The 26,582-nt window shown below is 41.8% G+C and overlaps 1 protein-coding gene across 1 annotated transcript in view; it reads left to right on the forward strand.

The window, feature by feature from the left end:
- LOC126473177 (ABC transporter G family member 20) overlaps positions 1-26,582 on the forward strand; it is a 406,331-nt gene that overhangs the window by 353,038 nt on the left and 26,711 nt on the right. The window contains exons 7-9 of the mRNA XM_050100065.1: positions 14,718-14,885; positions 19,623-19,754; positions 23,158-23,306. Coding sequence (XP_049956022.1) covers positions 14,718-14,885; positions 19,623-19,754; positions 23,158-23,306 — 449 coding nt within the window. The remainder of the gene's footprint in view (positions 1-14,717; positions 14,886-19,622; positions 19,755-23,157; positions 23,307-26,582) is intronic.

Here is a 26,582-nt window from a genome sequence, read left to right on the forward strand (position 1 = left end):
GTAGTGAGAAGTAATACCGAAATTTGGTATTGTCGGCACACTGTTGACATTGTGGACCTCGGAATATTGAATTTCCGAAACGGAATGTCCCAAGCGTCTAGCTCCAAATACCATACCACTTTCTAAGTCTGTTAATTCTCATCGAGAGCCGATTAATCACGGCGGAAATGCTTTCACATGAATTATCTGAGTACAAATGTCAGCTCGACTGCCCTTTTATACCCTGTGTATGTGCATATCGCTATCCCATGACTTTTGTCACCTCAGTGTACTTCTCTTTCTTTCTGAAGTCCCTTCGTATATCCCGATAGTTGCGATATAAGACACACCAATGCCCTAATTTACAGGGACTATAGACCTACTTGATATAACGCAGCTCACCATACACTACGAGAAACCTTAACTTCAGAACTACATATAGTCGACCGTGCACGAGGGTCTCGTGTTATGTGATGTTACAGCTGTAAACGGAAAGAAATGCCGATGTCTCGGGAAAGAATACAAAGCGAGTGACCCAAACAATTGTCTTGTAGATGTTCCTGATTTTTGCAGTAGCACGGGAATACTAAAAAGTTACTTTCACAGTTCTCGTATAATTAACTGCTATTGCTTTAGCATTTAAGACCAGACATATTACCCTTTCTGTGGGCTAATCGAAGTACAGGAAAGACAGTTTGCTCCACCGGTGGGACCTAACCTGCCGCGTTCAGAGCGAGATTAAGTTAACAATACCTTGCCTTGCAGACAATGGCCATTGTGGGGAGCTACCGACACTTGAGCGGGTAATCTTATCCTAAATGTCAGAGGATGATGCTGTTGTGGATATGTGGGACGGTCGGTTGTCCACCGCCGACTCCGGCGCATGCGCAGTAGGAAACAACGGCGCGAGCGCGAGTCAGGAGCACGAGATGTGTTGTGTCTGGCCGGGTGAGGCGACCACGTCTGTTGGGCAACGCGTCACCATAGTAGGTGCCTCGGGCGGTGCGTTGCCCAAGACTTGCGAAATCGGAGAAGCCAGTGCGTGTCTGGCCGCAGAAAGTGTCCCCGAGCGGGGCGTGTGTGCGGCGTTTCGCTATCCGTAAGGGCACGCGACTGACACTTTTCTCCACTTAAAGAGTCCTACCGTTCCATGTGGGGAGAAAGGCGTGCTGATAAGGTCCTTTGGTGTCAGTACACCCTCTTAGGTGATGGTAACCCTCTAATTAGGCTGAGGAGAGGTCAGATACCGAAAACCCTGCCGGCCGGAGTGGCCGAGCGGTTCTAGGCGCTTCAGTCTGGAATCGCGTGACCGCTACGGTCGCAGGTTCGAATCCTGCCTCGGGCATGGAGGTGTGCGATGCCCTTAGGTTAGTTCAGTTTACGTAGTTCTAAGTTCTAGGGGACTGATGACCTCAGAAGTTAAGTCCCATAGTGCTCAGAGCCATTTGAACCATTTTGAACCGAAAACCTTAATCAAGCAAAACCCAAATCAGGCTCTTCCTAGACAATATCCTGAAAGCCACAGAAGGAAATAAACTATCCTATTCGGTGTTTCTGTATTTTCGATAGGTCTTCCATTAGTTACACACTGACGCCCACTACGAAAGTACGTTCATATTATCTTAGATTAAATATGACGTTCATTTCATAGATCCATAGTGGGGAAATATTCGTGGACGTGGAACACAACATAATATAGAATATCTGTTTCACACAAGAATTAAATTTTCAGAGACAGCTGTTTAATTTCATTGACCCTCTGTGAAATGGTCGGAATGCATATATAGGATGTAAATGATAATTGTTTTAAATCTACGATAGTGGTGCAGAGGAAATCGAGACGAACAATTTGATATAGAAAACTTGTGATCGATCGGGTCGGAAAACAACCTCAAAATTACCTACAAAACCACGTAACCTACTGGTCGCGAGAGATTTTCGATATTATCTCACTCTCTTCACGCTAACTCATAATAATAGAGAAGAATGACTAGGTCTTTTTTTTATATAGAAAGCTAATGTACTTCTGTTTTGCCGGCCGCGGTGGCCGTGCGGTTCTAGGCGCTTCAGTCCGGAACCGCGTGACTGCTACGGTCGCAGGTTCGAATCCTGCCTCGGGCATGGATGTGTGTGATGTGCTTAGGTTAGTTAGTAGTTCTAAGTTCTAGGGGACTGATGACCTAAGATGTTAAGTCCCATAGTGCTCAGAATCATTTGAACCATAATTCCATTTTATACTGAGACACGTTTGCGCTAGAGACTGCGGTTTCGAGCTGTTCAAGAGAAACATACAAAAGTGATCTTCAAATATACACTCAGCCCCCCATCGGTCAAGATTTTTAGTATGTTGTCGATGGCGACTGCATGAATTATTTCCCATATTAGATCTTTTTGTTTGTTTTCATTGACTGTGCTATTATGACACCGACGTAGTCGTGCACATACAAATTGTAAAACTCACATTTGTGTAAATTGTACTTCACATTTTTTTTTAATTTTAACGGCAAATTAACAATTGAATAGTTTTGTTTATCCAGCTTTGTTACTGTGAAACTACTGTGCTTGTAACGAAAGACATAAGCTAAGCCAAACCAATTACACATTCACAGATAAAAATAAACAACACGGTAACTAAGGGAAATCGATAGGTAACTGTTCTGATGTAAACTTATAACATCGTTGGTTAAACGTCAAACAAAAAGTTGTCACACACAACAAATAAAATTCAGGTTATAACTTCCAACAAATATAGCCTACGAAATCTACGTCACAAAATAACTTTAAAAGACGTAATAAAACCGCTTAGGTGACTAACCAGCGATGTTATAGGTAAGTTAAGAATTTCATAAAAGTATGGTTGTCAATCTCATATACGACAAGTAGGCTACCGTCTGCCCTAGAAAATAGTATATATTAAAACCATTACTTTCAGATCCCCTGATGGTGGCAATAGTGCTGAAAAATGCCTGTCGTGATTAAATAAACATCTCAAAAAAAAAGAAGCAGCTTTTTGGACTTAATTCATGATGTCTTTACACGACTTATATCAAGCTGCGGACCCATTGGAAACAAAATTACAATAGCTGATTGTTGACGTCTGGCGAACTTCACAAGCCGTCTACTATTTATCGCTGTCCATTTATTACAGTTTACGGAAAGGAATTAAATTACTTTTCAACAAAAAAACTAAAAAATGCTTTATTACAGAGAGTTTGAGCGAACGAGACGAAATTATCAAGAATTTTGTGCACGTCGTTCACTCACCTCCAACAGCCTGGTTGCTAAATCGTGTGCTTTGTGTGCAAAACGAAGCGTGCTTTGCCAGATCGGCTTCTCGCCGAGGAGTTCCCTGCGTAATAGCAATGAGAAAAACGATGCAGCCAGTCAAGGTTTAGTGGGATGGACAGTCTTCTGACCTATGCTCTTATCCTTATGGTCACGTTCACTTTATGTGCTATTTCCTTTTCTCGCCTCTGTTATGAACAAACTATTAAGCGCTTTGATTTGTACGTATTTCTGATTTCGGACAATTGTTTGTACAATCCACGTTTAACAGCTAACAAATGATTCACGGTTTCATCTGGAGTAAGAAAGAATTAAAAACTTTTAATACAGTTATTATGTTATTGTTTAACTTACGAAACATTTAGGGCAATGACGCCTATTTCAGACCATCTCTCAAATAGCTCCATAGACGTAAACGTCAACATGCAGAAGTGTGGTCTTCCATCACTGGTTCAGTTGCCTATCTTTCCTTCAACTGTAACCAAATCAGTCGAAAATCAGCTTTAAATAATGTAATTTTTCACGTTCAATTACCGACTTCCCTTATTTGCATTTCACCGGTGAGATGACGGTTACATGACTTCGCTTCGGAGATATCAAAGAGCCGGATTCGGTTTCAAACACAAATATACGACCCCATGATTTGGGATACCACAACAGTCCTGGCTGATTTGTTTGTATGTTTCGTGTATAATTTCTACAGCTGTCAAAAAGATGTGGAGAGCGGCAACTTTTTTGCAGAAATAGTACCCTCTCCCTGGGTACATAGTTACATTTCGAAATAATCGGATGAAGGCAGGCAAATACGTGCCTTATGCGATCTTTCTCCGTAATGACAAGGCGTGATCTAAAAGGATGAAAAACGCAAGGATTTCTTGTACCGAATCGAGAGACTTCTGCACCCACCTTACTGTCCACTCCTTGTACCATGACAGACTTTTGTATTCCCAAAAGCGAAGTAAACCGTTCGTAAATTTGAATTTGTTCCACGAAATGGCTTTGTTTAGCTTTGAAGCGTAATCTTTCTAAAGTAGCGAATCGTGGAGTCTTTTCTTGTGCTTTCAGACGTCAGGAAAGGGCCGTATCAGAACAGCTGAAGGTTTTTTTCCCGTAAAAGCAAGAATACCCATTAATACATTAAAAATCACAAACTGTAGTTCGTAAACACTGAACGATCTATCGGAGCCTGTGCATTGGACTTCCATTACCTTGGTTCTGCTATTACCGTGTTGGAGAGAAATCTATTAAGTGCTGGGCTTCAGCTTCCCTTCTCTTGCCTGTCACATTTTTCAGATGAATGTAGCTCAGTGTGCCCTCAGAGAATCGGCGTCTCTCCCAGCTATCAAGCTGAAATCTTTATAGCTTCCTGTACAAACTTGAGCACAAGCACGCAAGGTGGCAATCAGGGCGAAGGTCACCGAGGAAATGAAAGAGAGACAAACACAACCAGTATAAACTGGAATAACTGCCTAAAGAAGTTCCAGATCTGAGAGATAAACAAAACCGAAGGACGTCTTAAATAGCGCTAAGTGGCTGATTCCTGAACAGCCACTCCGTAACGCAATTACTTTTAAGTTTTTATGCTTGCCAGTCACGCTACCTGTCTTTGCTACTTTAGCTTATTATTTCAAACTCCCAGTGGCTTGTACAGTGGCCCGACGATGCTAGCTAGAATTATTTCTGGGTTTGTCTTCAGTGATAAACCGGATTGCGCAGTAATTGTGAATTAGGCTTATGTACACTAGGCCGACCTCCTCCTATGCATGGAACACCATCCCAAAAAATATATATAAAAAAGCTATCCTTTTACACTGTCTCTGAGCTCTTTGGCGCTACAGCTCTATTGTGCATTAGCAGCGTATTTGCCTCCGGTTCTTCTTTTTTAGGTGTTACGGGTTCAGAGGGAGCTAAGGGAGGCAATGTCGGAGGAACTTGTGTCTGGTACACTGCTCTCCCAACCATTAACGTTGGTTTGCTGAGTCTAAGCTGCTACTTCAAGGAAAAATCTTAGGCAAAACCCAAATCGAACAGAGGGGCTACGTGTAGCGAGTCGCTCAGTGGCGAAAGCGGGTGCTCCCAGCTATTCCAGTCAAATTTCTTTTCATATTACTACACACGTCAGGGATCTGAAACCATTTTCTAATCTTGCACTTTTGACAAACGTAATGAAATGAAGAGTTACAATGGTTGAATAAGCATTACATAAGTCGTTGCTGACAACTGTAGTTCGTAGACCGTTGGAAAGAAAGAATCACAGAAGCAGGCCGAGATGTGAGTGTGTGAGGTAGATGACGAAGTGGGATGCTACAATTGTTTCGAAATGAAGGCGGCGGTTGCTGGAAGCGAGATCATTGGAGAGGTGCATGAAATCAAACTTCATGACAGAAACAACAGGAGTTTTGTAAGAAGGAAAAATGTCTCTTTTAACAATAAAATTTTAGAGGTATCCTAATATCAAAATGAGATTTTCACTCTGCAGCGGAGTGTGCGCTGATATGAAACTTCCTGGCAGATTAAAACTGTGTGCCGCACCGAGACTCGAACTCGGGACCTATTGCCTTTCGCGGGCAAGTGCTCTACCATCTGAGCTACCCAAGCACGACTCACGCCCCGTCCTCACAACATTACTTCTGCCAGTACCTCGTCTCCTACTTTCCAAACTTTACAGAAGCTCTCCTGCGAACCTTGCAGAACTAGCACTCCTGAAAGAAAGGATATTGCGGAGACATGGCTTAGCCACAGCCTGGGGGATGTTTCCAGAATGAGATTTTCACTCTGCAGCGGAGTGCGCGCTGATATGAAACTTCCTGGCAGATTAAAACTGTGTGCCGGACCGAGACTCGAACTCGGGACCTATTGCCTTTCGCGGGCAAGTGCTCTACAATCTGAGCTACCCAAGCACTACTCACGCTCCGTCCTCACAACTTTACTTCTGCCAGTACCTCGCCTCTTACCTTCCAAACTTTACAGAAGCTCTCCTGCGAACCTTGCAGAACTAGCACTCCTGAAAGAAAGGATATTGCGGAGACATGGCTTAGCCACAGCCTGGGGGATGTTTCCAGAATGAGATTTTCACTCTGCAGCGGAGTGTGCACTGATATGAAAGTCCCTGGCAGATTAAAACTGTGTGCCGCACCGAGACTCGAACTCGGGACCTACTGCCCTTCACAGCAAGTGCTTTACCATCTGAGCTACCCAAGCACGACTCACGCCCCGTCCTCACAACTTTACTTCTGCCAGTACCTCGCCTTCTACTTTCCAAACTTTACAGAAACTGTCCTGCGAACCTTGCAGAACTAGCACTCCTGAAAGAAAGGATATTGCGAAGACATGGCTTAGCCACAGCCTGGGGGATGTTTCCAGAATGAAATTTTCACTCTGCAACGGAGTGTGCGCTGATATGAAACTCCCTGGCTGATTAAAACTGTATGCCCGACCGAGACTCGAACTCGGGACTTCCGAGTTCGAGTCTCGGTGCGGCACACAGTTTTAATCTGCCACGAAGTATCCTAATATCGCCCAATTACACCGTAGAATACGAGGCAATGATCTGTAGGATGATAGTAGGACACTGTCTGCTCTGTACACGATTTTGGCTAGGTTTTTCAATACGGATACATCAATGAGACGTTCAATTCCTAGCAGAAAGAAAAATAGCGGATATAATCCAACGGGGAGCGGATATGGATGGCGGGTTCGTACAGTTGATGGTTCGGAAGACTGTATCCGAAGAGAGGATGCCTGTGATCGGTCCCAGGTTGAGCGCCGTTAGTTGGTGCCCGTGTCGATGGTGTGCTGTTTTGCAGCCGGGAGCCTTGTTATTCCACGCGGCAGCCTCGCGGTCACGTCGCAGCAGTTATCGGCTGCCCCTCTCTCATAGTCAGTGGCACGTGGTCCCCGCGCTAATGGCCCCTTGGGCCTTGTCGCCGCTGGGCGCTGAACAGTCGCTCTTCACCTCTCCCCCCGTGGCCTCTGCTTTTAGACCTCGGCCTTCGGAGAACCCTGAAGCTGTCCGTACAGAGACTACGGGGCTCGCATAAATGCAAAAGTTTTATTAGAACGAAACGAATTTTGTGAGCTTCTCTAAAAATTGTATACGGCAGCGTCAGGCCATTAGATAATTGTTACTCTGTGAGGTAAGAGAGACAAAGCTTGGCGCAGACTGTCAGCTAACCGTAGAGATTACTACAGTCAAGAGCCAAAGAAACTGGTATACCTGTCTAATATCGCTTAGGGCCCCCGCGAACACGCAGAAGTGCCGCAACATGACATGGCATGGACTCGACGTATGTCTGAAGTAGTGCTGGAGGGAGTTGAGCTATCCATAAATCCGTAAGTGTACGAGGAGGTGGAGATTTCATCTGAATAGCACATTGCAAGGCGTCCCAGACATGCTCAATAATGTTCATGTCTGGGAAGTTTGGTGGCCAGCGGAAGTGTTTAAATTCAGAAGAGTGTTCCTGGAGCCACACTGTAGCAATTCTGGACGTGTGGGGTGTCGCATTATTCTGGTGGAATTGCTCAAGTCCGTCTGAATGTACAATGGACATGATGGATGCAGGTGATCAGACAGGATGCTTATGTACATGTCACCTGTTAGAGTCGTATCTAGACGAGTCAGGAGTCCCATATCACTTCAACATTGCAGAGCCTGCAACAGCTTGAACAGTCCCCTGCTGACGTGCAGTGAACAATTTATTTGTAGGTCTTCGACCTTGGTCAGTCTAGATGAACCACATACACTCCTGGAAATTGAAATAAGAACACCGTGAATTCATTGTCCCAGGAAGGGGAAACTTTATTGACACATTCCTGGGGTCAGATACATCACATGATCACACTGACAGAACCACAGGCACATAGACACAGGCAACAGAGCATGCACAATGTCGGCACTAGTACAGTGTATATCCACCTTTCGCAGCAATGCAGGCTGCTATTCTCCCATGGAGACGATCGTAGAGATGCTGGATGTAGTCCTGTGGAATGGCTTGCCATGCCATTTCCACTTGGCGCCTCAGTTGGACCAGCGTTCGTGCTGGACGTGCAGACCGCGTGAGACGACGCTTCATCCAGTCCCAAACATGCTCAATGGGGGACAGATCCGGAGATCTTGCTGGCCAGGGTAGTTGACTTACACCTTCTAGAGCACGTTGGGTGGCACGGGATACATGCGGATGTGCATTGTCCAGTTGGAACAGCAAGTTCCCTTGCCGGTCTAGGAATGGTAGAACGATGGGTTCGATGACGGTTTGGATGTACCGTGCACTATTCAGTGTCCCCTCGACGATCACCAGTGGTGTACGGCCAGTGTAGGAGATCGCTCCCCACACCATGATGCCGGGTGTTGGCCCTGTGTGCCTCGGTCGTATGCAGTCCTGATTGTGGCGCTCACCTGCACGGCGCCAAACACGCATACGACCATCATTAGCACCAAGGCAGAAGCGACTCTCATCGCTGAAGACGACACGTCTCCATTCGTCCCTCCATTCACGCCTGTCGCGACACCACTGGAGGCGGGCTGCACGATGTTGGGGCGTGAGCGGAAGACGGCCTAACGGTGTGCGGGACCGTAGCCCAGCTTCATGGAGACGGTTGCGAATGGTCCTCGCCGATACCCCAGGAGCAACAGTGTCCCTAATTTGCTGGGAAGTGGCGGTGCGGTCCCCTACGGCACTGCGTAGGATCCTACGGTCTTGGCGTGCATCCGTGCGTCGCTGCGATCCGGTCCCAGGTCGACGGGCACGTGCACCTTCCGCCGACCACTGGCGACAACATCGATGTACTGTGGAGACCTCACGCCCCACGTTTTGAGCAACTCGGCGGTACGTCCACCCGGCCTCCCGCATGCCCACTATACGCCCTCGCTCAAAGTCCGTCAACTGCACATACGATTCACGTCCACGCTGTCGCGGCATGCTACCAGTGTTAAAGACTGCGATGGAGCTCCGTATGCCACGGCAAACTGGCTGACACTGACGGCGGCGGTGCACAAATGCTGCGCAGCTAGCGCCATTCGACGGCCAACACCGCGGTTCCTGGTGTGTCCGCTGTGCCGTGCGTGTGATCATTGCTTGTACAGCTCTCTCGCAGTGTCCGGAGCAAGTATGGTGGGTCTGACACACCGGTGTCAATGTGTCCTTTTTTCCATTTCCAGGAGTGTATATTATTCTAGTAACTAATACATTTCTCCTCTGTTACGTACAAATCAAAGCGCTTAATAGTTTGTTCATAACAGAGGCGAGAAAAGGAAATAGCACATAAAGTGAACGTGACCATAAGGATAAGAGCATAGGTCAGAAGACTATCCATCCCACTAAACCTTGACTGGCTGCATCGTTTTTCTCATTGCTATTACGCAGGGAACTCCTCGGCGAGAAGCCGATCTGGCAAAGCACGCTTCGTTTTGCACACAAAGCACACGATTTAGCAACCAGGCTGTTGGAGGTGAGTGAACGACGTGCTCAAAATTCTTGATAATTTCGTCTCGTTCGCTCAAACTCTCTGTAATAAAGCATTTTTTAGTTTTTTTGTTGAAAAGTAATTTAATTCCTTTCCGTAAACTGTAATAAATGGACAGCGATAAATAGTAGACGGCTTGTGAAGTTCGCCAGACGTCAACAATCAGCTATTGTAATTTTGTTTCCAATGGGTCCGCAGCTTGATATAAGTCGTGTAAAGACATCATGAATTAAGTCCAAAAAGCCGCTTCTTTTTTTTTTTTTTTTTGAGATGTTTTATTGAATGGTTCGCACGCTGACATTTCTTGATGGCCCAGCACTGAAATCTGCGGCAATTTTCGGCAAGGTTGCTCTTCTGCCACGTTGAACGGTTCCGTTCAGTCGTCGTTGGTCCCGTTCTTGCAAGGTCTTTTTCTGGTCGCAGCGATGTCGGAGATGTGATGTTTTACCAGGTTCCTGATATTCGTGGTACACTCGTGAAATTGTCGTAAGGGAAACTCCCCACTTCATCGCTACCTCGGAGATGCTATCGTTTGTGCGCCGAATGTAACACCGCGTTCAAACTCACATAAATTTAGATAACCTGCCATTTAGCAGCAGTTTCCGACCTGACAACTGCGTCACACACTTGTCTTATATAGGCGTTGCCGACCCCAGCGCCGTATTTTACCTGTTTTCATATCTCTGTATTTCAGTACACATGTATATACCAGTTTCTTTGGCGCTTCGACGTATTTTTATCGTAAGAACATACAGACATGCAAGGGTTCGACAAGTATATGGAAAACAGCGAAAAAAATGCGTGTTTGAGCATAAACGCAGAGAATGGTAAGGCTGCAGGTTTTGTTGTTATATTTGACCACACACGGCACCTGTGGCCCTCAACACATTGCCAGTCGTGGCCAGAACAGTGTTTCGCGTAGTTGTGAGAGGATTATGGCATAGCTAAGCGAATTAGAACTTGGACAAATTGCTAGTGTTCGTATAGGGAGGGGGAGATGCTTCCGCAACCAAGGGAGCCGAAGATTTTGGTGTTTCAAGTGGTAGTGTATCGAATACTAAAAATGGCTCCGAGCACTATGCGACTTAACTTCTGAGGTCATCAGTCGCCTAGAACTTAGAACTAATTAAACCTAACTAACCTAAGGACATCACACACATCCATGCCCGAGGCAGGATTCGAACCTGCGACCGTAGGTATCAAATACTACACAGCATACGGGCAAAGGGACAAACATTATCCGGTAAGTCACAACGCGGACGAAAGTGAGTGTTAAGTGATCGTGACGCACGGTCATTGAAAAGGATTGTGATGAAAAGTAGGAGGACAACAGTTGCAAAAGTACTGCAGGACTGAATACCGCTCTCGCGAACCTGTCAGCACCAAAACAACAGTAAGGGAGCTCCATACGCTAGGAACTGCAGGGCGAGCTGCAATTTTAGTGCCATTCGTCAGTGATTCAAATGCCCGTAACAGGAAAACTTGGTGCGAAAGTTATAGAACTTAGACGATCGAGTAATGGAAGGAATTCTTGTGGTCCGATGAGTCTTGTTTCACATTGTTTCCGACTACTAGCCAAGTTTACATCTCAAAAGTGAAAAATGGTGGAGGTTCGGTGATGATTTGAGTACCCATATTGTAGTATTCCATAGGTCACACGGTTACACTCTAAGGTCGCATAACTGCCACGGATTATGTGACCATTTTGGCTGATTAAGATCTATCCCGTGGCACAAAGCTTCTTCCTCTCCGTGATCCTGTGTTCCAAAACCATAGGGCACCAGTTCACACATCTCGTATCATACAGGAACCCGAGGAAGCCGAGAGGTCTAACGCACGGCTTTCCGGGCGGGAAGGAGCGCCTGGTCCCCGGCACGAATCCGCCCGGCGGACTTTTGTCGAGGTCCGGTGAGCCGGCCAGTCTGTTAATGTTTTTTGGCGGTTTTCCATCCGCCTCAGCGAATGCGGGCTGGTTCCCCTTATTCTGCCTCAGCTACACTATGTCGGCGATTGCTGCGCAAACAAGTTCTCCATGTACATGTAACCCTGAAAGAGTGGTTCGGTGTGGGGCGGCAGAGGGGTAAGTGGACTGCGGTCGTCGTCTTGAGGTTGTGGACCACAGTGGCTGCGGCGGGGACGGAGCCTCTCCGTCGTTTCTAGGTCCGCGGTTAACATACAATACAATACAATCATACAGGACTGGTTTTGTGAGCACGAGGGTGAATTATCATATATCCCTGCCCACAGAGTCATCAGATCTGAATGTTATTGAGCCTTTGTGGTCTACTTTGGAGAGAACAGATTGTGATCGCTATCCACCTCTATCATAGTTGCCTGAACATGCCACTATTTTGCAGGACATGTGGTATAAGAGTCTCTTGAAAACCATACAGGGCCAGTTTTTATTCATTCTGAAACACTGGAAGCTTTTTTGAACGCTAACAGTTTTCCTACACCGTATTAGGCATTCTAATGTTTTCGGTGTTTCCATGTTTTTGACTACCCCTTGTAACGTCATGGAGACCTAAAGGCTTACCATGCTACAAATATAAACCCTGATGTCGAAATCATCGGCTAATAGAACCAAAGGTGATCATGTTGGTACTCACCGGCACACTGTAGCCCTACCATCGCTTGTTGAGTGAGCAGTTCTCCACAATATACTCTACATTGTCTGTTCTTCCACACCAGTCATATGCAGCACGTTCAGAATAACTCAGTTTCTTCAATGTTTCTTCCCATGTCACTTTCGGGTGTGACTGAGTCTCAATCAGTCGCAACGGAAGGAATCAGACCATGCAATCTTCGTCGTTCAGTTTTGAATTAGGTGGCTGTTCTGGAAAGGATGTTCATTCCAGCGATCTTCCCATTTGTTTGTTACGTCGAATACGTCTGTGTCCTGAAGATGACCCAATGTAGCTTGTGTTACTTTACATATAGTTGGAGAATTCTCGAAAGTATTATTTGGAACTGAGTTCTTAAGAATTAGCACCTGCCAGCTTTTATTCTGAGATACAGGGGAGCAGTATTTGATAAAAGAGGTACACACTGAACGGGAGTAATCTGACAGCGCTACTAATGAATATAGCGGCCGCATTCATACGCTTTGTTGTGTTTTCACATGCAGCTTTCATGCATATGGCCACAATATTCAGCAACTGAGTGCAAGTCAAGTTGCAGCATTTCGTAGTAGTTTATTTCCATTTACTCCCCACATGTTTCTGGCAATTTTCGGATTAGATTTAATATGAGCCAAGCTTCTTTGCCTGATTTACGCATTGTGGGTGACACCAAGATATTTAAGGACAAATTTATGGACTCAGTCAAATAACAAGTGTAACTTCCTGTGTGCCTCTGTATTATAGAGATGAAACAGTGGCCCCTGTTTTACTTGAATCTGGCTGGAGTCCCCGTTTTAAATTCATTTAATACAATGAGGTCACTTGAGAGTGTGTTCTCACAGTGCTTGATATCTTTCTTCAGACAAATTAGCGGCCTCCTCATCTGCATATTGTGTTCGCCAGTACAGCTGAGTGATCAGCGTTATTGACTCCCATGTGTAGGACGTGGGTTTAATTCCTGCTACTGTCGGGGCTTTGTCCTTGGCAGGAGGGCCAGAACAGTGTGTAGTCAGCCTCATGAAGCCATCTGAGCAGCTGCTTGACCAAGTGGTAGCAACACCAGGCCTGCTAACTCAACAACAGCTGGAAGTGCAATGTGCTCACCCCTATCCCACCACATCGCATGCCCATGACGCCATTGGCTTGTAGATGACATGGCGATCGGTCGGGCCCAACTAACCCATCTGCAGTAGAACGGTGCTACTTATCATCTGCATACTGGAGCACAGAGTTAGTAACTGGCTTTTCTTGGACGTAATAATGCAACAGAATGGAAGTCAGAGCTGACCATTTTCAGGGTTTTCTATCTGCTAGCTTTTCTGTTCAGAAAACTAAAAACATTCGACCAGAAAGAATGTTGTTGAGTGAACTTTTTAGCTTCTAACATGGAATTACAACAAACTCGAGCATCAGGCCTTCTCTCCATACTTTTATTAGTCTTGCAGCAACTGCATTAGCATTTATATGTGAGTTTATTCTTGGTTTGTGTGGATTTACAGCAAGTTTCCTTATAAGCTTTTAGACTTTACGACTGCAGTACATAAAATTCAGTCTAGTTGTGGTCTTGTGTTATTTATGACTTCTCACAACAATCAACTCTGCGAAATTATTCAATATTATGTCTATGTCTTGAATACACCACCTTACTCAACAAGATCTATTGACTGAAAACACCAACATAGTATTAAAGGATTAGTTTCTGAAACACTATGTTTGGAGTAAGGAGGAGAATTGTGAAAAGTAAGAGAACTGGAGAAAAAGGAGAAAAGGGTGGATCTGAATTCTGGTTATATAGAAAAATGCTGAAAGAGAATTGGACTTAAGAAGTGGAGAATGAAAAGGCTTTGGACAGAGGAGCAAAATGTATTTGGAAATGAAAATGGGAGCCAGAGCTCGAGGCATCTACTGAGGTAGTTTGATTGTGGTTCAAGCTGCAGAGGGGAAAAATTGTAAAGAATGTCACCACTGCAATATGTAGCACAGACTACAAGGACTTGATCCATTAGATCCTCTCTCTTTTATTTTACCAATTTCATAGTCACCACATTGTCTGTCACTCTGTTCCTCATTGGAGTGCTAGGGCAACAACACATGTAGGAAAGTCTTGTGGCATTTGGAAAATAGCAGAAAAGTACCTGGCAGATTACAGCTTGTGTTAGTCTGTTAGGCATCCTCATGTGGATCAGTTGGCAGAGCATGAAGATCTGTTGTTTCAGGCCCAGTCTGACAACCAGTTCTGATCTGTCAGAAGTTTTCTTTTTAGAGTTAAAAATGCGTTGTGGAGATACCATGCTCCCGTCTCTCCCCCACAATGTAACAAAGTCAGTGTAGGATATTTTCTGCTGATGTAATTCTTGATTTGTTGTGCAGATTGGGCTGATGAGAAGTGGACACCTGCTAGCAGAGGAGTCTCCACATGTGTTGCTGTCCATGTATGGCTGCCAGTCTTTGGAGGAGGTTTTCCTCAAGCTCAGTCGTCGCCAGGGCAATGGTGCCAATGGCTCTGATAACCTCAACATCTCCAATAACATATCACTGGTGAGTGAAGTAAAACCTATACATTGCTATTGTAGTGCAAGTTTTGTGCATTTCACATTATACCTTATTCGACCTGCATGAGTCTACCAACAGCAAAAGGCCTGCCCCCCCCCCCCCTTTCCCTGTGTGTGTGTGTGTGTTATACATATGGTGCAGCCACTGACATGCATCAGTGCTTGCTAAACATGTGTGAGACATTGTGTCAAAGTAAGAATGCCTAGTTAGTGGCTTTTGCCTTCCCATACTGGGAAAGAGGACTTGAACAACAAGAGATGTTCCATGCTTTCTTTGTGAGGTGCATCGTTTCACAATGAGCAGAAAGATCATAAAATTGATAGTATGACTCAGAGAACTCTAGAAATTTTAAATTGCAGGGATACTAAGGCATTTCATGAAAAATATACCACCATTATGTGTCAGAAGGAATGGTGTAAGAATTAAAAAGGGATGATCAGTTAATCCAGAAGTAGAGATATGATTCATGTTGGAGTAGAGGCAAAATTGGGAACCATTGTAAATAAGCAGTACTAGAAACAGTGTATGCACAGAATGGATTTACAACTGAATAAAAGCCATTTGCCACTAAACTGCTTTCTATCAACATGCCTCAATTTTGTCCTATTTCCCTTTGTTAGCATTTGAGATCCACCACATAACTTACACTGAAGTATACAGGGTGTAAAGGCAATAAGTGCAGATACTTCTGTTGGTTACTGAGGACAGTGTACTGAACAATATTACATGAATTTTTACATAATTTGCACACTAATAATTATAGCCATTACAAGTTATATGTTTTTAGGTTGCTTAGTATCTATGTGTACATGTGACAAGAGGCTCTTGTTTACACATGGGCAGCACGTTAGATGTTGAAGTGTGGACATGTGGATGCAAAACAGTTAGTCTGTACTGGCAGGCATAGTCCACTTATTGGTATTCAACGATAAGACTGTTTGGTGCAGAGAAAAAACAAAACAGCCAAGACACTGATCTGAACTTATACCTCTCTCTCTCCCTCTCTCTCTTTATCTCTCTCTCTCTTCATATATATATATATATATATATATATATATATATATATATATATATATATATATATATATATATATGTGTGTGTGTGTGTGTGTGTGTGTGTGTGTGTGTGTGTGTGTGTGTGTGTGTGTAGACAGACACAGAATGTGTGACTCGACACACAGAGTATGTGATCATTAAGAAAGTTAAAAACTACTTAATATGAATATGAGCAGAACAAGTGAGCATGGCCTCCACAGAAAACCAAGAGCACAGGACAGGATTATGGAAAGTGGTAGTTATGCTGCCACACTAAAGTCAGGGAACTTCATAAGATGTTAAGTAAACTTGTGGTGGAATATAAATAATTTAGGAGTAAAGCAGATGACACACTGAACACTAAAAGCATTTAGTTGTCAACAAGCACACAATAAAGATTGACAACTTGCTAGCTTTTGGACAAATTAGAGGAAACACAGACACACACACACACACACACACACACACACACACACACACACACTGTGCAAGTACATTGTGTGTTCAGCTGGCACAATGTGTGTGTGTGTGTGTGTGTGTGTGTGTGTGTGTGTGTGTGTGTTTTCTCTAGCTTGTTAAAGGACTTATCCTAAAGGTAACAACTTTCCATTACTTTTTGCGAGCCTATCAATGACTCAGCACTTTTAATATTCTGATGGTTGGTCTCCTTTACTCCTAAATTATTTATGAGCTTCATAATTATTTGTGTTGCAACATCTTGTAAGCAGTGTTTCATGTTACATAAAATGGGCAAGCAGATGAGATACAGAAAAGGTCTGTGGTCAACTTTTCATTTAAGAAAAACTGTGACTATATTGGTTAGTGTCATCAATATATTGGCCAGATTTTCGTCACAAATATATATTGAGGTGACCTAGGTGTTGTGTTATCACATTATTATCTGAAGCAAATGTTGCTGGATAGAGTTAAACCTCTCAAAGAGCAGTAGGGTGCAGAATTACAAATGGTCCATTTCAAATTATTCAAATACCATGAATTAGAACTAATCTTATTTATCTTCAGTGTATCATAAGTAAAGGCATCATCAGTCTGAAAGTGCTAATGGCATATTATTTTTATGATCTGAAGACCAACACACAACCAGTTATAGATGGTTTTATTGTTAAACACAGCATTCAACTCACAGAATGAAACTGGGAGTGTTCACCTACATCAACTACAAAAAGAAGTAAAATGCAAGTTAAATTCAAGAATAAAATCTTTGAGCAACCGGGGATTAAGTTCTAAAGTTTAGTCTCACATTAATTCACTGGACCACCAATCCAAAGAGCTATCAATTGAAGCTTGACATTCAAGATCAACATGACAAGAAACTTTGTTGCCACTGGAGGAAAAATAAGATTATGATTTTATTGTGATGAAGAAGAAGTTAATATTGCTGACAATGATTCTAATGTTGCAAACAATGGCACTAATGTATTTATTCACAAAATAAGTACAACATACTTCATTCTTTACTTTGTGAAAACACTAATGGCATGGCACTGGTTGACTGTTGTGCCATAAACATAAATACACTCATTGTTTAGAACCCTCTCAACACTGTCAATATAAGTATACCACATTCCAGCAGACCTCCTTTCATTTACATTACAATCAAATTACAATAGCAAAGCTTAAATAGTTAAATTAAATATTTCTTTAAAGTTTACAAAGATTTAGTAAAAATGTGTGCTGAATTCTGTTCTCAGTCTACTTAACAAATGTCTGTAAGTCCATTTGTGTAATATTCATTCAGAAAATGGCACTGTACTTCAACAATATACTTTGAATTTTTGCTAACACAACAATATGTAACAAAACCAACTGCCTGTGAGTCATCTTTGGATACTTTAATGGGCGTATCAGACTTTGCATCAAAAACGTTCAAAATATCTGGAATTAATCTCATGCCAGTGCCTCTTGCCATACTGCATATCTTGACCACTTAACCCATTGTTACTGCTATGCTGATTATTTTGCCCACATTGCCAACTGCCATGACCACTTCCTTGATGATGTCCAACACATGTATGTAAAACTCTACTTGTTTCTAACCTGCAACTGACCATCTTGCAATGTCCCAGTTTGCCATATTTGTAGTTCACACTGGTTTTCTTTTCAGCATGAAATGCATTGGATTTTATGCCTTCACTTTCATCCTTGTCTTTTAAATGCATCATTTGAATTTTACTTTTAACATATCTGCCTGATCTTCTTCTTTCAAAATATCAACCAAGTCCTTGATATAGCTCAAAGACTCTGGCAAGGTTCTCAATATATAGTTTAGCTTCTGCTGATCTATCACTTTTGTGCCAGCTAATTTTAATTTATTCACTGTTTTACAAAAATTATGAAGAATGTTGCCTTGTCACTATAGTCTTTTAACCTCAGATTGTCCAACTTTATTCTGCAAACAATTTGCTATGTTGTCAATTCCTTCAAGTATAATTCATCAAACTTTTCATTTTCTCAAACACAGTTTCTGTATCACTCACAAACTCCATCTGCTTTTTTGGAAATTGCTCCATATATGTAGCTCATTGCAGATAGATTGTTTTCATTCCAAGTACCCACATCTTCAATATTCATTTTTGTTCTCGGTGACACTGTATATAATTTCTTCATTTTCAGATAGTTTTCCATTAGCCTTTTCCAATTTCCATAGCTTGCTCCATCACACACTGTAACCCCAATGTCAGCTGTCCAGTTTCACAAAACACACTTTTTCCAATAAAATACAACGTACATCAATATTTAAATTTTGAACACTCTCACAGTGCAGAACTGAGTAACTGTTGCACAGTAAACACATATACACTCATTGCTGAGAACCCTCGTGACACTGTCGATGTAAATGTACCATATTTGAACAGCTAGGAAAACAATGAAACCCAATAAAACATAAAGTGTATTTGGAAGCTTGGCCTGTATCTATCTCAGCCAAGTATTTATTCTACCATTTACTTGTAGAATAAAACTGTTTGTAAAACAATTGCCATTCTTCTTATAGACAAATATAACACCCAGCAGACTTTCTTACTTGCTATATTAATATGACAAGCTATGAATATCCTTTCAGACAATGTGTTAAGGAACATGAAATGAAATAGTATTAAATAATAGTTACATTAATAACAATTTAATCTGTGAATTGTGCAATGAATAAATAAGAAAATATTTATATGAATATATAAATATATTGTACATATGAAAGAACAGACACCACACTTTCATATAACTGATTCACCTTGATGGGCAATGGATCCATCTTCTTCAGCACAGGTGCGGAAGTATGTCTGACCTCCTGCAGGAATTTCAGAGGAGGGAGCATGGAGGAAATGGGCAGGGACTGGGGATAGACCACATGAGATGGAAATGTAGATTGGCTATGAGGCTTGCCAAAATAGTCCATGCAGTTGCGATAACAATGTGTTCCAGATGACACTCTGTTTAATGCACCTGCCTAGTAAGCAGGAGATCTTGGGTTGAATGCTCGTCCAGTACACATTTTCACTCATTGCCACTGATTTGGATCAATGTTCCAATGCAGCTGACATCAGTAATCCCCTTCATTTCTTTTTCCTCACCTCCACCTTCAATTTACATGCAATATGTATATGTTTCTTATTTATTACAGCTGATTTAAAAGAGGGATATCACGTAATCCTACTGATTAAATTGCAGGCATCTCTTCACTGGGGAAAGAAAGATGGACCAGTGTATGTGACAGAAGAAAGTGGAGTTGTTGGACTGAACTTCCACCAGTCAAAAGAAGTACTCATTCAAGATACAAGCAATGGTGTTGGATATCATGAGGTGAGAAAATATATGTATGATGATTTAACATTTGTAGGCAATACCTTCTTTTGTAAACTAATTACATTCTTTCCAATTATAAACAGCTTTCATGCTACCTTATAATGAGCTGATATGGTGAACAAATAGTATCCAAACATATTTTGCCTAATGCTGTACATAGTTTATAAACAAATACAAATTCAGACATGATTTTTACTCTTGGTGTAACATTTCCAGTGTTGATTTTATCCACTGAACTAGGAATGTGTTTTGGCCTTAAATTTGAATCCAAGCAGTTGCATTTCTTAATCAACCTCCTAAAACTTAGAGGTCAAAATTATATAGGCGACAAAGGATATTAAAATGAGTATTTGAGGAACCCATGGCCAGAAATGAATATTTCAGGCAGCACCGATGATGAATGAGCTATATGTGTGATACATGTGTTCATAAATTGCTACAACATTGAAAGGCCCTACTCTGGAAAACAATAATTGATTATCTGTGATGCGCCCAGATTGGAGCTTTTCTTCTGCTATTATGTGAACTTTTTGGTTTATGAAAGTGAAGAGGAACTTGTTGATAGGATCCTAGAAGTCTTTCTCTTTGTACAACAAACAACAGGGGTATTTGTCAGCATGAGGGAAAATTTTAAGTGCTATTGCAATGAATGTGTCATCTTGAACTGTTACTATGAATGTAAGTTGCTGGAATGTGGCATAACTTGTTTATGTTAGTATAAAAAACTAAATAACAACAGTGTGGGAAGCTGAATTACAGAAAGGCACAACAAAATGACTGTCAAACAAAGCTTTTGCCCAAACAGGCCTTCACCAGAATTAGGTAAAATACACACACACACACACACACACACAAATGCAATTTACACACACATTACCACTGTCTCTGGCTGCCAAGGTCAGACTTTGGTCTTGGAAGAAAGGGACTGTGGTCATATTTATGTGAGCTGTGTGTGTGTGTGTGTGTGTGTGTGTGTGTGTGTGTGTGTGTGTGTGTGTGTTTGTCTAGTTATGATAAAGGCCTGTTTGGCTGGAAGCAATGTTTGACAGTCTTTTTGTTGTGCCTATCTGCAACTCAGCATCTCCGCTATATGCTGAGTAGCAGTTATCATTTCCATAATTTTGTCATTATTCCATCCTGTATTTTCCATTGTTTAGCAATATAGAAAGAATAGAGTGCTACTCACTGCATAGAGGAGGTGTTGAGACACAGATGGGCATGAAGAAAGACTGCTAAAATATTAAGCTTTCAGTCAAGACATTCTTCCAAAACAGAAAACACAAACACATTCACAGAAGCACAGCTCAGCCACACATGGCTACTGCGGCTCAACTGTGACTGCATCTGACATGAGCCAGCAATCTGATGGGGTGGATGCTTGTGGGTAAACAGGTGGCATGGGGTAAGGAAAGGAAGGGATATTACAGTAGGACTGGGGAAAGATGCTCTGCTGACTGTGTGAACAGGCAGGAATGTGGTGGGCACAGGGCATGGCTGCTAGGTGCTGGGTTGGGAGGCTATGCTGGGAGAACGGGGAGGGGGGGGGGGGACAGGAGCAGGAATGTGATCTATGAACTAAACTGCAGCCACTGTGCTGCTATCTATGTGAGCATGACGACTTGTTAGCTGTCTGTTTGCAAGAATGGTCACAACTAACCTTTGGCCAAGAGAAAACTGAACCACCTTGTTGTTGAATATTCTACCTAACACAATATGCTTCTCTTTACTGACTGCTTCACAGCCTGCACCATCTGGATTCCTGCCAACCTCAGTTTTTTTTAATTGCATAGATGGGTAATTTCACAACAGCATATCCCCTAGTCATCCCGACCTCCACCTTCCCTAGTCCCTATCCTCCACATATCCATCTCTTTCCCTGCTCCCACACCAGCAATACACACAGCTTCTATCTCACCAATTCAGCTACTAGTCTTTTCCCCTCCGTATTCTCCCCCCTCCCTCCCCCATCCTTTGCCTACAGAAGCACAGCCTCCCAACACTGCATCTAGAGACCCTGTTCTGTCCCCAACATATCTCTGCATACTTTCACAGGCTGCACAGCATCTTCCCCTGCACCTAACCTTCTATGTCTCCCCTTCCCCATACCAGGCCTCCTCATTACCTCTACCGCCCACCCAAGTAGACTGCTGTTCATGACAGACACAGTTGAAGTCAGACACCAGTTCCCGGAGACAGCGGCCATGTTTGTGTGAGTGCTGCTTGGGTGAATGCCTGTGTCTTTTCTGTATTGGAAAAGGACTTTGTCTGAAGGCTTAATATTTTAACAGTATTTTTCATTATACCTGTCTGTGACTGGTGAGTAGCAATATATCCTTTTCATATTGCTGTTATTCCATCTTGCACTTTCTGTTGATAGAATATTAATAATAATAATAATAATAACAATAATGATGATGATGGTGGTGATGGTGGTGGTGATGATGGTGGTAATTCCTGGTCATTCATTCCTTATTTCAAATTATTAAATTTAGTATAATTTAGACCCTAAACATTAGGGATACCCTGTAGTTTTCTACCATTTGAGACAGCAGTACTGATCCTGCAAACAGATTCATTCATACAGGTTTGTGTTACAGAACAACCCAGTTAAAATAGCACACCCTATGAAAGACACTTTAACCATGTCACACAAAATTAGAGGAAAAGTCTTTTGTAAAAGGAATTAAAACATATTTACTACATTAAGAATTGTTATTGTGGTAACATGTGTGAATATTTCTTAACATTTTGATAATTGGTACTAGGGTGTGGAGTGCATATCTCTAGAAATGTTTCCAGAGAAGGTTGGGATTTCTTTCATTCTAAGTCCTTACATGAAACTCCCTAGTCTGAAATCATCTGCTCCTACATCAATGCTCCCCCTGTGCTGTAAGTAAGGAACAAGTGTTGGCAAAGGCCAGGTAAAATGCTACCTCCATTGGCCCACAGTTTACCAAAGGCAAAGGTTAAGGGTTCTGTCACTATGTTATACAGTAACCACCCTCAGCACTCCATTAATTTTCTCACCAAATTACACCCTTTTAACCAGAAAAAAATTGTGTAAGGTATTTGTTGAAATAAATTTCTTGGTCAACTATACATTTGAGAACCCTATACTAGGTTTGTATTAAAGCTTATGGTCCTTTGGTTTGAACTTTATAATGTTAAATTAATGGGATACAGAAATCCACTGACATATCAGATAGATAAACTTTCATGTCCTGCAAAAGAGCGATGGTGGTATACTTTTTATAAAAAATGGAAAAATGGTTTGTGTTGAAGTTACATTTTATGGTTTATTTCATTTTGATTCTTTAGAGTAATGTTAATCCTGAATGTGAATGTTTTAAATGTCAGGTGAATGATGAGTGCTCATGCCAACTATTATTTTTATTTTCAGATGAATGGTGGCACCAAAGCCATGGGAAGTACCACAGCAGTTGACTGTGATGATTGTGGTGATTGTTCTAATTGTGGAAACCTGACAACGAGAGGCAAGATGAGAGCTCTTTTACAAAAGAATTTCTTACGGATGTGGCGAAATGTTGGGTATGGCTCACATTACTCATTACTTCCTTTCTCTCTGCCTTCCCCTTCTGTGTGTGCATAAATTCCCTAAATGTTTGGCATCAGCGGTAGTAGTAGGTTTACTCATCTGTGGATCACTTTTAAAAGGATACTGAACATATCAAAACATTAAAGTTTAAGAACAAAAAGCATAATTAATATAACATAATTGCAAGTCTAGTTTAACAATGATGGGATATGTAGTCAGTTGTGGCCTTATAACAGGAACAATTCTGGAATTTGCCTGCAACAATTTAGGAAAATGACAGAAAAAATTAGGATGACTAGATGGGAATTACAGCCCTCATCTACCCAAATGCTACATTTTATTTCCAATGCATACAGTTTGAGGAGAAGTAATCAGCGTCATTTTTGCTGGCTATTTTAGTTAATACCAACAGGATTCCCTTAGTGTTCATATTTTTTCTACTTCAGGTTTTTAATTTTCAGGTTCAGTCTAACATTATTGGTTTACGAGGAAAAAATCTTTCTTTTTTAAGATTTTGTAGCTTTATTTCCCAACACATTGGACACACTGGATTAATCTTATGGAGCTGCAGTTTAATTTTGTTAAATTACAGAGTTGGAACTCATTTCATATTGATGTTGTTGTTGTTGTTGTTGTGGTCTTCAGTCCAGAGAATGGTTTGATGCAGCTTTCCGTGTTGCTCTATCCTGTGCAAGCTTCTTCATCTCCCAGTACGTACTGCAACCTACATCCTTCTGAATCTGCTTAGTGTATTCATCTCATGGTCTTCCTCTATGATTTTTATCCTCCTCGCTGCTCTCCAGAACTAAATTGGTGGCCTCATATTGATAATACCAGAAAAATATAGTTTGCATAATGAAATATGCTCACATTTTAGGTATCCAGATACTCTATCTTCAAAGTAATTGAACTGAAACTACCAATATTGTTCGACATACAATATGCCTTCTATACTTCCTGTCAAATTAGTTGTTGAGCAAAACACATTCTCTTGCGAAAACAGTTAAATGAAAAGAGGTAATATTAGAATTGTACACTCTCTTGGTTAAATTCCTGTGGATGCCCATCTAATGTACAATACATTTTGTTTATACATTCTAACACTACAATTATTTCATAATACAAGGTGTACAACTTTGCTTCCACCTTTTTTTTCCCCAACATTTAAGGCTTTAATGAAACAAATTGGTTACACATATATCATTCAACTCCTGTGTCAAAAAAATTGTTAATCTTTTGAAGCGATCCACGAATCGATCCAATTTGCGACTTCTTTATGAGATTAGAAGTGTTGGTCAGCCAGGCTATGCGCCATTGAGCTAAACAGGTGATAGTCAGAGGGAGCAATGTCTGGAGAATATGGTGGGTGGGGTAGGACTTCCCATTTTAATGTTTCCACTTTGACCTCTTTTGCAACTTGGGGCCGAGTGTTGTTGTGCTGCAAAGTCACTTTATCATGCCTATCGCTGTATTGTGGCTGTTTGTCTTTTAATGCTGTGCTCAAATGCCTTAACTGCATTCGATAACAAGCACCTGTGATTGTGTCACTTGGTTTTAACACCTCGTAGTATATGACACTGATCTGGTCCCACCAAATGCAAAGCATGATCTTGGAGCTGCGAATATTTGATTTGGCCGTGGACGTGGAGGCATGGCTAGGATATCCTCATGATTTTTTGCATTTAGGGTTATCATAATGAACCCATTTTTCATCCCTGGTCACAATGCGATGCAGAAATCCCTTCCATTTTTGCCTCTGAAGCAACTGTTCACAAACACACAAACCCCATTCGATGTCTCTTGGTTTCAGCTCACACGGGACCCAAGTTCCTTCTTTCTGGATCATGCCCACAGCCTTGAGACATTTTGAAATGGCTTGCTGTGTCACTCCCACTAATCATGCCAATTCTTCTTGAGTTTGACATGAGTCTTCACTCAACAATGTCTCCAATTCTGCATCTTTGAAAACATTCTCTCTTCCACCACTACGCTCATCTACGACATTAAAATCACCATTCTTGAAGCATTGAAACCACTCATGATATGTTCTTTCACTAATAGCATCCTTACCATATGTACTTGAGAGCATTTGATGAGACTCAGCCACTGTTTTCTTCATATTGAAACAAAACAGTAACACCTCCTGCAAATGACAAGAATTAGGCTCGTAAACTGACATTTTCAATAAAGAACAACTTTATGATGCAGACAAAAATTGACTAATGTTTGAATGAGGTTATGTTGACCGAGGTCCAAGCTACCTGCCTGATATCTGCAATCTGTTTCTTTCGACCGCTACTTACTGTTGTCACCACCTATCGGCAAACAGGGAAACAAAGTTGTGCACCTTGTACAAAAAGCTTGTGGAACACTGTTCATTAATTTCGCAACATTTATGACTGTATAGACACATTTCTAGATGTGAAAATCTAGTGATACATTCTTCATCCATTTTTCAATTCAGTCCCTGCACAAAATACACAGTCAACTGATGTTCTGGACCATAATGATGATATCTGGTTTCTGCTTTGTGTATCACAATTTCCAATACAATATTATTCATCATTTTCTTATTTATTAAGCTTCTCTCCAGCTTAGATTAAGACTCACACACAATCGCCATCTCCAGCATCTAAGGGTGGAGTTGACAGTCGTGTGTGCATGCGGTGTGCTTGCTTGTGTGTGTGAATAGTGTGTGTCTCTCTTTTACTGATGAAGACTATGGATGAAAGCTTTATGTAAGTGTTTTTTAATTGTGATTTTCTGCAGTTTGATGTTTCTTCTTTGTCATAAGTAGCAATGCGTCTTTTTCTACATTGTTGATATTATAATTATTACCTGGATTTTCCATTGTTTGATATTTCCTATCTCTTACTTTCTCCTAGTAATTTTTCTAAAAACTAGACACTCAATTCTGGGTTCTTCACAAATGGTTGCTAACTTTCTTTTTAGGTTGAAATTGTATGTACCTTTTTATTTGATAATGTGACTGGCCAGTTCCATATGAGTACTAGGGGACATCATAACTATTGCTTATATTTTTTAAAAGTGCATTAAATCATTTCAATACAGTAAAAAGTTTCTGCCTGTTGTTATCAATTAATGTTTATGAATACAGTGAATTTTATTTAAGTGTATAGGCTTCTGTATCTCTTACAAACCTGATTGAAATCTCTTTGTGGAAAATTAAATACAGATTACAAAACAAAAGCCAAAACTTGCAGTGAGAATGATGGAGGGGGATGCTGCGAGATGGCACAAAATAAAGT

This window comes from Schistocerca serialis, chromosome 4 (genome assembly GCF_023864345.2).
Source record: "Schistocerca serialis cubense isolate TAMUIC-IGC-003099 chromosome 4, iqSchSeri2.2, whole genome shotgun sequence".
Lineage (NCBI taxonomy): Eukaryota > Metazoa > Arthropoda > Insecta > Orthoptera > Acrididae > Schistocerca > Schistocerca serialis.